At 48.4% G+C, this 15,888-nt stretch overlaps 1 protein-coding gene across 1 annotated transcript; it reads right to left on the bottom strand.

The window, feature by feature from the left end:
- Positions 1-512: 512 nt before the first annotated feature.
- LOC126532427 (endothelin-converting enzyme 1-like) lies at positions 513-9,686 on the bottom strand. The gene is made up of 3 exons (XM_050180126.3): positions 9,464-9,686; positions 5,872-7,560; positions 513-3,873 (listed from the first exon to the last, which is right to left on the bottom strand). The coding sequence occupies exons 1-3, from the start codon at positions 9,539-9,541 to the stop codon at positions 3,412-3,414; spliced, it is 2,229 nt and encodes a 742-aa protein (XP_050036083.2). The 5' UTR covers positions 9,542-9,686; the 3' UTR covers positions 513-3,411.
- Positions 9,687-15,888: the final 6,202 nt, after the last annotated feature.

Raw genomic sequence — 15,888 nt, 5'->3', positions numbered from 1 at the left:
AGAGTGAATAATGAAGAAGGCAGTTTAATGAACGGGGTTAAAAAGCTAAATTAGCGTTTTTACTTGTAGTACGAATGTTTCATATCTTCTTAAATATCTTTATTTATGTAGGCACATTTTTGCGCTATTTATATGTTTTTTGTTTCAGCACTGCTTCTCACTGCAGTTTTCCGGCAGCTCTGAAGGTATGTTGTTTTCTTTGTGAACTGTCGCGGTCTATTCGTTCTATATATTGCCATTGTTAATGTAACCTATGTACGCTTGCTCCTATTTATGCATGTGCATGCGGCACCATAAAACTCTGTAGTTGCTGTTTATGGCTTCGTTATGCTGTCGATATCGACCGGCAACTTTTTTGTTGATCTCCATTCTAATGTGTGTGCGAATGATGCAGAGTAAATAATAATAATAATAATAATAATAATAATAATAATAATAATAATAATAATAATAATAATAATAATAATAATAATAATAATAATAATAATAATAATAATAATTATTATTATTATTATTATTATTATTATTATTATTATTATTATTATTATTATTATTATTATTCCACCTTTCCAAGTAATTCATATAGCTAGTTGGAATTTCACTGTCAGCCGCAAGCATACTTTTCTGAAATTCTTGCTTGCCTAGGGAAAAAAAGAAAGAAACGGGTGGTGGTGTGCAATCATACCATGATATCTTAGACTCCCCCATAAAAAAAAAAAAAAAAAAAGAACAGCGAACCAAGAAGCCCGATTGCACGAAACCGCAGTACGGCATTCGAAAACTCAATGATTTCTAACAGCAATGACACCATTTCATCACATCGCATTCTAATCTATTGGTAAGACTTAAACGTTTGCGTAAGCTAAAGTTTGCCAATCACTGAAGGAATCGCGGGACAGAGAGAACGGAGTTCCAAGAACAACAAAGTCGCTCTTTTTGTTTTTTTCTGGGATACGGTAACATCAGCAACAGGTATGAATGGCTGCAAGTACAGTTATTAGACGTCTCGATGCTCTTACTGTAGCCGGAGACGGCGCGTTCGCACGTGTAGAGTTAGGGAAACATACTATGTCCTGTAACAGTGGTACTTTTCCGCATACGTGTGCTTCACCGCATAATTGTATAGTATAGCGGGGAAGCTGACTCATGAACACCGGCTTATATACACGTATGTTAGACTTTGGCCTCACGCGCACTCAATGCATGTCTCACCCTGAAGTGAATAGAGTTGGGCTACACTGTCCACACACATGGCTTGCATTTATATGCGACTTCGGTTAGCTAGCTAGCACATAGTGGCAATTACGATGCGGCTTTGCTAGATTACGCTTTTTCTTTCTTTTTTTTTCGGTTGGGTTGCAGCAGATGTATCGGAAGGTTTACGGCCATGTTCGTACAATCGGGATGATTGGTCCGGAGTTCAGGAGTCTATACCAGATAAATCGAGAGAGTCTTTAGGTATGAAATTGGCACGCTCCTACATTTGTGCCCACGTACTTGCGTAAGTTGCGTTCGCTGATATGTGATGCTTCACTACCTGTCTTTCTTTCTCAACATTTCTTGGAACCAAAACTTTCGTGATAATTATTATTAATCGTGCAAACATGTATAAACGCCTCACAGAGAGAAAAAGAAGCGCGCTAGCAACTGCCTCCTAAAGAGATATCACGCCCGCCCGCTTGAAGAGAAAAGAGGGAGAAAATACAATAGAGAGAAGAGCAAGGAAATAAAGGAAAAGAAGGAAAAGAAGGCGAGGGAAGCACACCACAAATCACATCACACGCAGAGTACGAGCACTATAGATGAGCCTAATCCAGCAGTTGAGAACAATCCTGTATTACAGCCTTGTGTTAGGCTAAAAAAACATAGCGCACAAACAAGATGCAAGCGCACCATGTGTGCAAAAATTACGCACGCTGAGAGTCTTAAATTGCGTCAACAAAGTCATCTAGGACGAAGAACTTATTATCGCGCATCGTATTTTGTGTAAGCAAGTCACCTTACTATGCGTTGTTTGGTTCGGCCTGAAACTCAGCGTCTCAAGTCCGGGCAACGCTCCAGCTCCCTTTCTCCTATCGAGCTGATTGCCCTCCTCTAAGAGAAAACGTCATCCCTATGGCGCCTGTCACGTCCTGAGCTGTGCACTGGCAACAAGCACGCCACGAAGTGGAGGAAGCCATTGACGTCGCAACTTGACAAGAGGACAGAAGAGTGCGCGAACACTAAGGCACTGGAACCTCGATGCGCGCAGACGCAGCCGACTAGGACAAACATGCCAGAAACCACGGGGGGTAGCCGACCTGTCCTGTGGAGGCCCCCGCTTTCTTGGACGATGTACCTGTTAAGGCCATCCTGGCCCTCGTGTTAGGCATAACTGCTGGGGGCTCTGATCGAGTCACCATGTGCCATGAAATGATGTAAATGTATTTTCTTCTATTGTTCTTGATCTCGTTCCTTATTGAAATGGCGCAACCCACACTGGGGGATCGGCCATGAGTCGGGCGGTGAAGAGACTTATCAATATTTTTTTTTTAGGATGATGAGCTGAAATGCTCGTTTTATCATCACCAATCCGTCTTCGTCGTCATCTTCTAAGAGTTCCGGTGAAACCCAATTCAACCGGTCCAGTTTCTATAAACCTCCTGGGGACTAAATTTTTTTGCTTTTTTTTCTGTGTAGGACAGTAAGCCACTTCTTGCCCATGCGAAACCACGACCGCATTTTAGAAGATTCGGAACGTTATACGCTTTTCTTTTTCTTAAATTCTACTCGTGCGTCTGCAATATTGTGTGACCTTTTCGGCAACTGTGTATTGTTGATAACTTTGAGAATGAATATGGGGCTAACGAATCAACGTACTAGGCGAAGTTTGCCTCGAAAGTAACGACATATATTGTCCATAACTTCATAACTTCCCAATATCGCACCCCCCCCCCCCCCCCTAAATGCACACACAGAGCTCATGTAAGAAAGCTACCGCACACGTCTCGAACACAACGCAGTACGTGGCCTCGGAACAATCAGTTCAAATAAATAGGTGCAAATAAGCACGTACGAATAAGCGCGTGCATTTTCTTTTTTCCTGCGATTGTCCAGTATAACCAGTATTCCAAATGTGTTTTCTAACCGCATGCCGTCGCCGGTGGCCGCAGTGTTCTGTTGAATGGTGCTATCGAAAGGCTTAACGTCAAATCAACAATAAAGCGCCAGGAGGAAACAAAGGCTCAAGAACGATCTGCACCACAGGCAACAAATGTAGAAATAGCGTTATAAATACTATTAAAGAGAAGAAAAAAGAAAGGGACGCCGTACTGTGGTGCTCAAGTTCGTGGCTGACAGACATTGTCCCGGAATATACAGATAGACAAAAAAAAAAAAAAAAGAAACACCACAGACGTGGCGCGAGTGGTGTCAGTAGAAAGCACTGCACTTGAGTCGCGGGTTCATGGGAGCCCCGCCGGGGCATCGGAAGGCGCCCGGGAAGTACCGGTTGTGCCTGAGCGGCTCGTTGCACTCCATCTCGGCCGCTACGCTCTGGTGTCCGGCGCAGAGCGGGAAGCAGGAGGCCACGAAGAAGAGCTGCTCCTCGGAGAAGGAGCCGAGGCCGTGCAAGCGCCAGCGAGGGTCGCGGCGCCGCAGGGGAGACCGGAACGCCTGCCACAGGAACGACAGGGCGACGGCGCGCTCGAAGGCGGCGTGCTTGGTGGGGTCTGCCTTGAGTCCGCGCAGCGCACCGCTGTTCTCGTAGCAGCGGGTGCGCTGCTCGAGCAGAGCGCGGAAGCGGCTCTGCTCGGGCAGGTGCTCCTGGAAGAATTGGAAAGTGGCCTCCGCGATCATGAAGCCCAGGCCGCCGTACTTGACGCTGTCCGCCACCTGCAAAAAAAAAAAAAAAAAAGGTAGAGATAAAAAAGGCCGCTCCGAGAACTAAGGCGAAGCGAAAACTGTTGCATTTCTGTTTGAAATTCCAATTTTAAAGACTTATATGTGTGGTATTGTACGTACTTCTCTCTCTTGCAATGTTTTGTGTATCTGTGCTGTACCAATAACGTTTGTTAACGTTCTAAGCTGCAGTTATCTGTGGTGACATGTCGTGCCATGGGGACTTATCGGAGTGTCGCTTTATAGGGCATTTCAATTTTATCTTTGTGACGCCGAGTCCACCTGATGCACTGCCATGTCACTCATGTGAAAGGATTAGCTGGTACCATGTGTTGGTGCCAGCATCTCGTCATTTGTTCTAGCCAAAAAAATAAATAGAGATCGAATGTAAAGGACGCCAACAATAACGTTTCCGAGCGCACTCTATAGGATGACAACTCACGTCTTTGGAGTGCTGTTCATTCGCAAAAAAATTCGGCAGAGACACTTAAGACTGCTTACGTGCGGGAGTGCGAAAGTATTATAGCCCCTTTGGTGAATTGTTCTTTTTCTGCGCGTTCTTTGTCCGCGCAAGCTCTCGCCTGCGTTTTACCTGCGCCTCGGTAAATAATAATAAATAATATAATCTTTAGCCAAATGAAAACGCGCCGAGCGTCTCAAAGTGTTCGCTTGCCCGCGAGGAGTTGATAACTCGAAGGGCCACTCAGCGGCGTTCAAGTGGACATTATTGCTTTTTTTTATTTTATACACTCATTTTATACATGCATGACGTGGCGCCACCTCCTGCCCATTGGCTGCGCACTCACGTGCCCAACGGCGCTCGCACTAGGCCACACGTTTAGTCAGACAGATGGCTGCGACGTGACGTGAGCAGTGACGCACGCGCTAGGCACACATTTAGTCAACTAGAACCGTGGAGCCGCCTTGGCGTTGGCAAAGCGTGCTCTGCTCGCACCCCGGAGGCCCGGTTTCGATTCCCACCCTTACCGAAATTTACCTAATATTATTTTCAAAGCCATTAACTTACTTTGTTCAGAGGAACCTCCCCGAGAAATTTGACGTCAGTCCGAGTATTTTTTGACATGTTTTTACTCTTTGCCGTCGACCATTTTTGGCACCATCGTTTGGTGACGCCGCCGACTACAACGTCGGATTTTCGCGTAATGGGGCGTACAATGCTTTCGCTTTAATATAGTTCTTACCACTACAACTTTGCTTAAGGGAAAGTGCCAGCCAATAACGCCATGAGGAAATATCAACGAAAGCAGCCTGTCAAGCAAAGGCAAACAAATTCTACAAACTAAAAACTGTTATTTCGGCTTCAGATGTGCATTATTCCGGAAGGAAACGCACGATAAGAACACGCGAGAAAACATAACCACATGGTTAATGCTTCCCCAAGTTCATATTTAAAATCTCCGCAATGTCGCTGAAGCTTTACCGGCCACCGTAGCTATAAACGGAAAGCGTTTATTGCACCGCTGCATCATAACTGACAGCGTCGTTGGGGGCGAAATGCGAAACCACTCGTGTACTTAGATTTAGGTGCACGTTAAAGAACCCCAGGTGGTCGAAATTTCCGGAGTCCTCCACTACGGCGTGCCTCATAATCAGAAAGTGATTTTGGCACGTAAAACCCCATAATTTTTTTTTTAACTGACAGCGTCCTCGAACCGAACAGACTAAGTACAGAAAAGTTCATTGTCTATTAAAGTTTTGACCTCAACATTCTCCCACTCTTTTTCATTCGCTCATTCTCAGCTCGGCAGACATCAGCACAATGTTCACCTTTCATTCAACCTCCACCTGTGGTAGTCACATGTCTAGCTCTAGTCACAGGTTGTAGTAAAGATCACCGTAACATACTCCTATAGCATGCAGCAGGCATGTTCTGCTAAATTTCCTTTCGTTTTTTTTTTCCTCCATAATACCATAATACCACTCTTGCTTTCACATTCTGCAAGTACAGCTGATTCTTTCATAGCGACTTACCTGAAGGTCGTACAATGGCAAAAGGGACACATAAGGTGCTAGGCCCAGCTCCCTTCTGTCGCTCGCTCGGTGAATCGAGTACCCGCTGGCCGTCGCGGTGGCTGACAGATAGAACGATCGGGTAGCCTGTCGCACCGCAGGACTCATGCGCCGCAGCGCCTGCTGGACTTGTTGCCAGTTCTGTGCGAACGAGTCTTTCGCCATGGCGGGGACATCGGCGAACAGTCTGTCCAGCTTCACTTGGTTCTCGATTATCTCGAACTTGGGAAGAAGCGTGCTCTCAAGCAGTCGCAAGTCTATCGACGTCTCGCGCACGTCCAGATCCGGGTTCGCCTGCAGCATGCGCAGAAGCGCGGCGTACACCACGTTCACCATCTCGTGCAGCTCCAGTCGCGTGTCTCTGTTGAAATCGGTGGCCGCGTAGCGCTGGTACACCACCAGTCCCATGGTGCTCTCGGTGAGCCTCAGGCAGTGGAGCGGTGACTCATCTCGCGCTGCTTTGACGCTCCCATGGCTCATGACAGAGAGGCCGTAGGACATGAAGCGTGCCAGAACTTGAACGACGGTCCATCCGTAGTAGAAATGAAGCTGGTGCCAGCCCACCGCAAGCAGAGCGTCGTCTAGAGAGCGAAGATACTGCAAGTCCCAAACTGTGATCTCCTGCGAGCATGGCAGGATCAGCGATGACGCATTGTGCATCTGTGCGGAGGGCATCCCCATCATTTGCCTAAACACGTCTGCCCAGCGCCACGCCGAAATGGACGGCGATACGCGATGCAGCTTCGCGATGTTGTCGAAGACTGCCTTCACAGACTGCTTGCGGCCAGTAAGGTAGTGGAAGACGACGTTCTCGGTCTGGAGGAATTGCTCGAAGTTCAGCGATGCGTTTCTGGAAGGAACAGGGGCGTCGCCACTCTTGCTGTTTGTAGAAATTGCGCTCTCATCGTCGACACCGAAGATACGGGAGAAAGATTCGTAGTACATCTCGTACTTGCCGACGGCCTCGAGCTCGCGGCGACGTCGCTTCATGTATTCCAGGATGTCTCCCTTCCAGATTTCGATGCGGCACTTTCCGACGTCGCTATCGGCAGCGAAGAACACTATGGTGAAAAGGTTCAAGGTGATGGCCATCTTGAGCATCGAGGCCATAAGCTCGGGTGTCTGCGCGACTCGGGGCCACATGATACCGGCGTCTTCCATGATACCTCTGAACTGGTCGAACTGGTTTGTCCCTTCGGCGACCACGGCGACGCACGACTGGTAGAAGACGGCGGCCTTTTCGAAGGCGCTCTGCGCCGACCCCGGTGCCACGGCTGTGCGCAGCGAGCGTGACACGAGGCTCGTGAAGGTGTCCACGTGGTCCCGGAACACCGAGCGCGACGAGTTGGCGTAGCCTTCGCAGACGAAGCGGTAGAAGTTGTGGCACGGGTTGACCGATCCCGACGTGCTTTGCGCCACCATGCGAGCGTACGAGGTGCACGCCGTGGTGTCGCACAGACCGACGAGCTGGGCAGCTCGCCGCATGCGCCGTGCGATTGGGACAGCGACGGCGGACACGACGCAGACTGCGACTGCGACTGCCAGCAGCGCGGCCACCACGGTGGCCTTTGTTCCCAGTTTGGGGCGCTCAGGAGGCGGGGGCGGACTCGAGAGGATATGCCGCTGAGACTGGTACAGCGTACCGAACTTCTGCGGGTGATAGAAATATTATTGCCACGTGACTTTGCTAACAATGAGATCCATAGAGAACTTAGCTTAAAACAGACATGCACACAAGGAAGGCAGGACGCAGGCTATGCACTGACAATCGAAAAGCTCGTGTGCCCACGTTTCGCTATACGGTATCAGTGAACATGAATTCGTATACTCTAAGATACCAGTGAGCAAGTTCGGAGATGTACGAACGTTCCTTATTTGCGTCTACTACGGCGTTGGCCACGCGAATCGCGGACGCCGTAGTAGACGCCTTTGGCGGACGCCGTAGGGACGGGTTGCCGGCGCTCGCGTGTCTTGAAAGCAATCCGCGACGTAGCCAAAGTGCGCGCCCGCGCGTCTCATCGTCAAAGCTATCTGCGATGTTTGCAGAGTGCACGTAGTGCCCGTAGCTTCGTACGCGCTGTGCTTTCGACGTTTTGTTCGCGTTGAAGCGAGAGGTGTATGAAGGTCAATTCGCTTGCTGCTGCCGCGATTCCTCACTCCAGAAAAGTTCCCGCGCTTATCCAGCGAGATGTGTTCGCGTTTACTTGAGCGCGCGTGACACCGTGCTGGTTAATTTAGTTAAAACACGTTGGCGGGCTAGTTGGTTTGAATACATGATTGAATATGTAAGCGCGACTGAACAAGGACGTAGGAAGAAGCAGTCACACAAAGATAGCGCTGTCTCTGTGTGTCTGTTTCTTTCTACGTCCTCGTTAAGTCACGCTTACACAGTCTATCATTGTTAATTTATTTAGTAAGCGAATGTCTACAAACTTATATGGCCAATGAAACTACTATCGTCATATCGTACACCTATCTACTAATTTCCTATTGCAATCGGTGCTTCGCCTTTTGGGCGGAACTGCAAATTTTTTTGTAGAACTATTTATGGAAATGCATGATAATCTAATGCGCAGTACTCTTCATCTGACGTGGTAGGAAGGATGAAAAGAAAGCAAAAATTATGGAAGCTCTGTAACTTGATCGTTATAAGTAGTAAAAGGTGTACGTCACACACGTCACGGTGTACGCTCCATTTAGAGTAATGGCAACAGTTTCCGCCTGCACTAAAGCATTGTTACATCTATGTGCTTTCGACCAGTAGATAACCGATAGTATCTGATCACGAAGTCTACGCCCGACATTAAACAGTAGGTGTCTTGACCACGTTTTTACCAAAACCAGTTCATCGGAAATTTTGCGACATGATGCTTTGTCATTCATGAGAAAGCATAAGTGTCTCCATTGAATTTGTCCTGTCATTTGCTATCAAAGCAATAGCTTTGAAACCCGAGTTTTATGGAAACACGACGCTCTTCATGCTTGCTGAGAGTTCCATTATTGCTTATATCAATATGTGGTGCATCGAGACCTAAATAATGCGTACATCTTCATTCCAAAACAAGTTACAAGTTAGTTTGGCAGAGAAGAATGATGGTAGCTAACTTTAGCGCCTGAAGTAAACAGTAATACACGTTAGCGTCTACTTCATAAAGCCGACCAGCTGGCTGTGAAAAGCGCCTAAGTATAGAGGCTCACGACTAATTTTGACCACATGGGATTTATCAACGCGGAGTTAAATCTGAGTACGCGATCGATTATGTCTCTCTCACATCAGAATGGTGGCTCCTGCAGTTCGGCTTAGCCTCGCGACCTCGTGACCTTTCTAAGAACGCCGCGAACCGCTGCGGTGGTGGCGTACATAAGAAGACCACAATCGCAACATGTTTAATCTCCGAGTCTACTGCACTCGGATGACCTTAAACAATGCAATAAGGCCGCCAGCTGCCAGAATTCTTGTCGTTTCTTTTACAGTCATCTCGGATTAGTTTGGAGCGTAGGATGAAAACCACTTATCGGCCCTCCCATTCCTAGGCCAATAGAGTGTACTTACCATTGGCAGCGGGCGCATTGCAGAGATGCTTCGCGGAGGTATAGACCCCAATTCGGGCGAACTGCGTCTGGGCTCCATTGGAATCCTCGCAGAAGCGGTCGCAGGCAGGAACAGCGGGCTTGTTCTTGTTCTTCTTCGTCGTCTTCTTCTTTCTTCTTGCTCGCGCCCTTTTCCGATTTTCGTCTCCTTCCACTAACGTGACGATGACTATGACACCAGGCAATGGCACATGCCCAAAACGGCGGAATGGCGAAGAAGCGGACGCTAGAACAATATGAAAAGAGCGGGGGGGGGGGGGGTGAATAGTTAGTATTACTGAGAATAATAAAGCTAGAAGTTATTGATGATATTGTCTTAGACATCCATATTCGCGTAAGAACACAGGGATAAGAAGACCGTGTTTTGTAATATGTGAAAAAGCAGAATCCTTTCGAATCTTGAATAAGAGGAGGTAAAGAAAAAGGTACAAGAAACCACGATTACTTCAGGATGAATGAAATAAAACCGAGATTTTGCAGGAGAACGAAAAGTTCTTATGCTAGTAAAATTCGTAAGAGCAAAAACCCTCCAATAAAGACAGGGAGCATATTATGAAAGGTCACCGACCAATAATAAAAAAAGTTCTTACGAACGAAAACATTTGTGAATTTGGTCTCGGGTGCTCATCTGTCATACACAATCCATCAGATTAGTGTCCACTTATCTGATAGATCTGATGGAAATAAAAGAATAAAAAAAAAAGATTCGAAGGGGGCTTGATGGCACGCCTCGACGCCTCTGTTTATTTCGGCGTAACCACGGTTCAAGCACATTGCTGACTGTGAGAGGACGTCTGTCAAGGATGTTCAAACAGTTACTCATGCAGATGCGCTGCTGGTCATACTGAGAAAATTCTATAAACATATTGGCGAAAACTATCCGAGGATGGCGGTCAACTTTAATGCATTGACTCAATGTAGCGGCACACCTTATGGCCAGCGCTGAAGCGCTTCATGAATGAGCCGTGTACTGCAGCCGGGATCCTATATCGCGCTTCCTTCTGGACACGCTGCGCCATCTAACAACGCGCGCATGGCGCTTGTCTGAATATATATTCAGACAAGGTTGTTTGCATATATATATATATATATATATATATATATATATATATATATATATATACGGAATTACTGCAACGGGTGGGTGTGGGGGTCGGGGGAAACGTGTACAACGTCAACATAGCCAAGATACGTATAGCTGGACAAGTTAACTGCGGGGAAATCAAAGTACTGATCACAATGTGTCATCGCGTAATTGATACAGGATCAAAACAAAATGCAAATGCAACATCAAATGATACAACCAATACAAAGTAACGGTAAATATGAGTTAGACCGTCATAAGTTACAATGATGAAAAAAAAAGGCACTATTTTCGGTTATATTCACTGCTCCTTTAGGGAGATGATTCTATTCCCGAATCGTTTTTGTCGTGGAGTCCATTCCGCTTAGCAACGGAGACAACAGAAAAGTATTGAAGTTTTTTTTTTGTTATTGTAGACTGACACATACCCTGTGGCACATATATATCCAGTGACTCAAGCTGGCGTGAGAGGGGTTCATTGAAGAGCGGAGCATAACCCAGTGGACCATACTCACTGACCCAAGTTGGCTTCAAAGAGATTCATTGACTCAGAGCAGTACATGATGATGATGATGATGATGATGATGATGATGATGATGATGATTCATTAACTGAGACCGGCACATACTGAATGGAACATATCCCGTGACCTAAGTTGGCATGAAAGAGGTTCATTGAAGAGCCACATTTAAGCAGTAGGAAGGAAGGAAATCAACTTTATTCAGGTCCTGCAGGCCACGAGAGCTTTGGGCTCTCATGGAGTGGGCGTCTCCCACGACGGAACCGGGAGGTTGAGTATCCTGGCGGCGTCGTGGACCTGCTGGACGGCCCAGAGTTGGGGAGCGAGTTCTTCGCTCCGGATTGCCTCTTCAAACTTGCGCTTGTCCTGTTCGTAGTTTACGTGAGCTTGCGAGCACGGCCAGAGTAAATGATAAACGTTAAGGGATGTATTGCAATTGGTGCAATAAGACTTGTCGTAGAGCTCAGGCATGTAATGGTGTAATCTGTTTTGAGTGGGGTATGTGTCTGTTTGTAGCATTCTGAGTGTAACCGCTTGAGCTCGAGTGAGCGTGCGGTGTGGCGTGCTATATTGTCTGCGTTGTAGGTAGTAGTGTTTAGTGACTTCGTTGTATGTAGTGGGCGCGTCCTTATTCTCCGAGTGGTCGGGTGAAGCCGCGCGGTCAGTGAGCGCGCGCGCAGCCTCGTGTGCCGCCTCGTTAAGGTTGGGGACGTCGCCGAGCTTTGGTCCTAAGTGTGCCGGGAACCAGTATATGAAGTGTTTCTTAATCTCTTTCTTTGAAACAATTTTGAGAGCCTGTGCGCAGACCGTGCCCTTCTGGAAAGCCCTGATAGCGGCTATGGAGTCGCTGTAGATATGGGAAAGATTGTCGTCGGTGAGCGCAACAGCGATCGCAACCTGTTCGGCCTGTTCAGGCTTCCTTGCAATTACCGTGGCTGCATATCTTGTGGATCCGCGGCCGTCCACAACCGCCACTGCGAAAGCTTTGTTTCCCGTGTATGCCGCCGCGTCCACAAAAGCTGAGCGTTCACGGTTCGCCAAGGCTTGGTTAAGAAGGAATTGTCCTCTCGCTTGTCGTCTGCCCCTGTTGTTTTCGGGGTGTACGTTTCTGGGTATAGGGCGGACCGTGATCTTGGCGCGTATGTCCCGTGGGAGCAGTGGCGCATGCCTAGTGACGTAAGATGGTCCGACGGGTTTGCTTTGAACCGGGTTCCCTCATCATATCAGCATGATGCTCTACATATTAGAACATGGGCTACCCGGTGACCCAGCTTGGCCTAATAGCGGTTAGATACGGAACACACTGACAGATGTACCAAAATCTGGGTGAAGCTCCCAAAGAATTCTGATCGCATTAATAATATGCTCTACTGAAGCGTCGGTATTATCGCAGGAACTGCAGTATGGAAACGTACTTTTGATGCGACGCAAGAAATGAGACGTGTCGACGTCTAAACGTAGACGATGAATGAGCGTGTCGAAAATACGACAAATTATTTGGTTCCGTGAGAACCAAGGAGTCGGCCTTATACTTTGCAGGTTCATCAAAACACATCTCCTTGCAAAGTTTATGCCACAGGGTGCAACGAACATTCTTGGCGTCTGATAAGGAAAATCTAGTGAGAGTGAGGGTACTTAATTCGTGCGCTGTAGTAGCTGATCTGTCTGTCATCTTAATTCTTGCCATATCCGCGTGCCTCGGTAGCCATTGAAAACTTACCTGACCACCAATAGACTGACCCGAAAGCAAGAAGCTAACCAGCAAAAGAATCAGTGGTTAATATTTTGATAATTTCTTGACAATGGAGTGATCCACATGATAATACAGATCTTTTATTATTTATATATTCCCTTTCTAATACAAAGTGTTAGGGAAAGGAAGCTTCGCTTAAACGTAAAGAAAGAGAGCTGGCTCCGGCGCCAGTGCCATTGCTAAAGCAGGTCGTTGTTGCATTCATACTTCTTTAGCTTGTCTTTCCATTAGTTGTTTAAATGCAACCAAAATGACGCTTGTCCAATGCACACTTCATTTCACTGAGGAACGGCTAACTAACCTATGGCCACGCGCCATTTCATTTATACCTGGAAAGAAAAGCGAAAGAGCGTTGTCTTCTCATCATCACCGACAGAAGAAGAAGAAAGTACCACAATCAGGCTTCGGCTGGTATTTCCAAGGATCGACATCTACATCTACATCTATTTGGCCCGTTACAGCCAAAACTTCTGGTCACCCCACGCACACAGGGACTGTTTCCTAGTTAAAGTAAGTAAATTAACGATCTACAAACGATGGCAAGCTTAGACCTGCCGACGAGGCCGGAAAAGGTTGACTGCGGCGGAAAAAACGACGATGTGTCCCGACAGCCCGCTTCGCCGTCGCTTGGCGCCCCGCAGCTTGAGACGAATCGCAAGCGTGCAGCAAAGGCCAGGTCGCGTCAGTGTAACGAGTACGGACGACGCAAACGAGCAGGAGGTTCCACCCGCAGGTCATCTCGATCACGCGACCGAAATGCGGACAAAAAGGCGCTCCCAACGACAGCCAAGGGGAACAAGAAGGCAGACGCGGATCGCGCAAACGGTCGCGCCAAGTCCAGTGGCGAATCCAAACAAACGGGGACAAAGATGCCCCGGAGCAGTCCGAGCAACCCGAGCAGCCCGAGCAGTCAAGGTTATGCTGATAACCATGACTGCTCACTCGCAGTTTTGGCCTCTGCACCTGCCGGGCACTCAGAAGAGAGGAATGAAGTGCCGAAGCGCAGCAAAAAGCCTGGTGATGGCGCTCAGAAGATGGCGCCGACTGCAAGGGTACCCGGCGCATTCGGACTTTCAGACCTGGCCGGACACACCAGCGCTCCAGAAACGGACGTTGAAAGCGATCGCGGCTTCCGGGTGTCGAACTCGGAACCGGCGCTGCCAGTCCAAGCACCGCAGTACGATACATCGCACGTACCGAACGAAGCGGTGGAAGCGGCTGCGAACAGACGAGGAAAGGACGGGATGGTGCAGCAAGACAGCTGCAGGAGACATTCCTCTGTGCCAGTGGACGGTGTCCTCGCTCCGTCGGGGCCAAAAGGGAGCACGGAAAAGCCGATTCCACCGACGCCGCCCGCCGTGACACCAAACCTCAGTGCCGTCCTCTCCGGTCGCTATCTGGTCGCGGGCGAAACGGCTCCCGCACCTCCCGAAACGCTGGCTGACTCGACGGAGTCCGAGGGCCTGCCTCCGTGGCGAGGACGAATTATGAATATTATTAAGAACGAAAGCGTCGATGGGACCGGCGCCACTAACAGCGCCAAGCCCACTCCCGCGTTGGCCAACGTCAAGTCCAGGTATTCTGGGACGGCAGATTATCAAGGTGCGAGCCAAAGTCAATTTACACCGTTCTATAGAATTGGCGCCTGACATAAGGACCGGGTAGTGTCGAATAATTTTCACGTTGCTACATGCTTCCGTGCACTGCCATAAGCACTTGTGCTGACATTTAATGTGCTTCTATATTATTACCTGCCCATTAATTGAATGCATTCAAATATTGGACAGATAATACAAAAGCACATGACGTGCTGGCACACTGCAAGCGCATAAGGAGGCACAACTAAACACTTAGAGACGTGCAAATGCGAACATGGATGTTAATTTGATTCGTGTTTCTATTTATGCCGATAGCACGTCCTCTCCGTCAAAGTTGCTCATGAGGCAAACGCGTGGCACTGTAATAAGAGAACCGACAACCACTACTTTCGGTCTCGCGACTCCGTGGTGCCAAATGAACCCATGCTCTGTTTTCCGGCCGTACGAAGACCGCTGGTAAAAGAATACTGCATGTGAAAAGAGGTCAACCCCTTTTGGTGACCCTCCACCCACATTCTTTTAACTAATTTTCTCCTGCACGTCTACTCACGCCCTCAAATAAGAGTGCTTCAAAACTTTTTTCGCTTTCCGTACTCTTTGGCCACAGTGACCCTCCGCAGGCTGCGCATGGGCCTATTCGCCAACGATCGAGACGAACCCTCCGGTACCAGCGCAGCGCGGCGGACCCTGATCCTGGTGCCGCTTGTTGCGCTCGTGATTGCGCTGACACTGGTGCTCTTGGCGCGCAAGAGTCGCCTTTCCCACAAGTTGCGCACCGTGCAGACGACCGTGAGTGAGGGGATAACCCGTTGTTCTATCCTTCTCTTGACTGCGTCCCTTGTAAACCACAGATCAGTTCGGTCCGGCATAGTCAGGGCCGTCCTAAGTAATGGCGGCGGTGGATGTAACGGCCACTTTCCAGCCACACAGCTGTCTGACGAAGTAGCGCCTGCCTTCAGTGGCAGTAATCCCAAAGCCTTGTCGCCCCCTTCCTCCAATCGCCTAATTCTGACCTCACTGCAAGTGTACTATTCTATCAAAATTGTCCCTTTATTACACCGAAAATTTCTATTTAATTGACGCCTTCAGTTCATGCATGACAAGAGCTGGAGATCTTTAAGTGTTCTTTGGCCTACGTTGGAAGGTCAATTGGAACTTTCTGCCCCGGATTGTAAGTTACGGGTTTGCTGACAATGGCATTTGGCCCACTATCCACCGAGATCCTTCGCGAGTGTGAAATATGACACCTATGTTCCCCTGCCGCCCGCGATGCAGAACGAGAGCGGCATGTGTTGGACCGAGGCTTGCCACAAAGTGGTGGCGTTCGCGATGGAAAACACAGACGCGACGTTCGACCCATGCGTGGACTTCCACCGGCACGCCTGCGGACGCTGGTTCGCCGGCAGCACCGCGCGCCGAAGCTACGCCGACG

Source organism: Dermacentor andersoni, chromosome 5, assembly GCF_023375885.2.
Source record: "Dermacentor andersoni chromosome 5, qqDerAnde1_hic_scaffold, whole genome shotgun sequence".
Classification (NCBI taxonomy): Eukaryota; Metazoa; Arthropoda; class Arachnida; order Ixodida; family Ixodidae; genus Dermacentor; species Dermacentor andersoni.
Note: the sequence above shows the minus strand (reverse complement) of the source record. Positions and strands in the feature narration are given on the sequence as shown.

Excerpts from the sequence above, each read along its gene's own strand:
- LOC126532427 (XM_050180126.3), bottom strand. The coding sequence starts at position 9,541 with ATGGAGCCCAGACGCAGTTCGCCCGAATTGGGGTCTATACCTCCGCGA. Across the intron at positions 7,561-9,463 it reads CAATGCGCCCGCTGCCAATG|AAGTTCGGTACGCTGTACCA; the intron begins GTAAGTACACTC and ends TATCACCCGCAG. Across the intron at positions 3,874-5,871 it reads TGCCATTGTACGACCTTCAG|GTGGCGGACAGCGTCAAGTA; the intron begins GTAAGTCGCTAT and ends TTTTTTTTGCAG.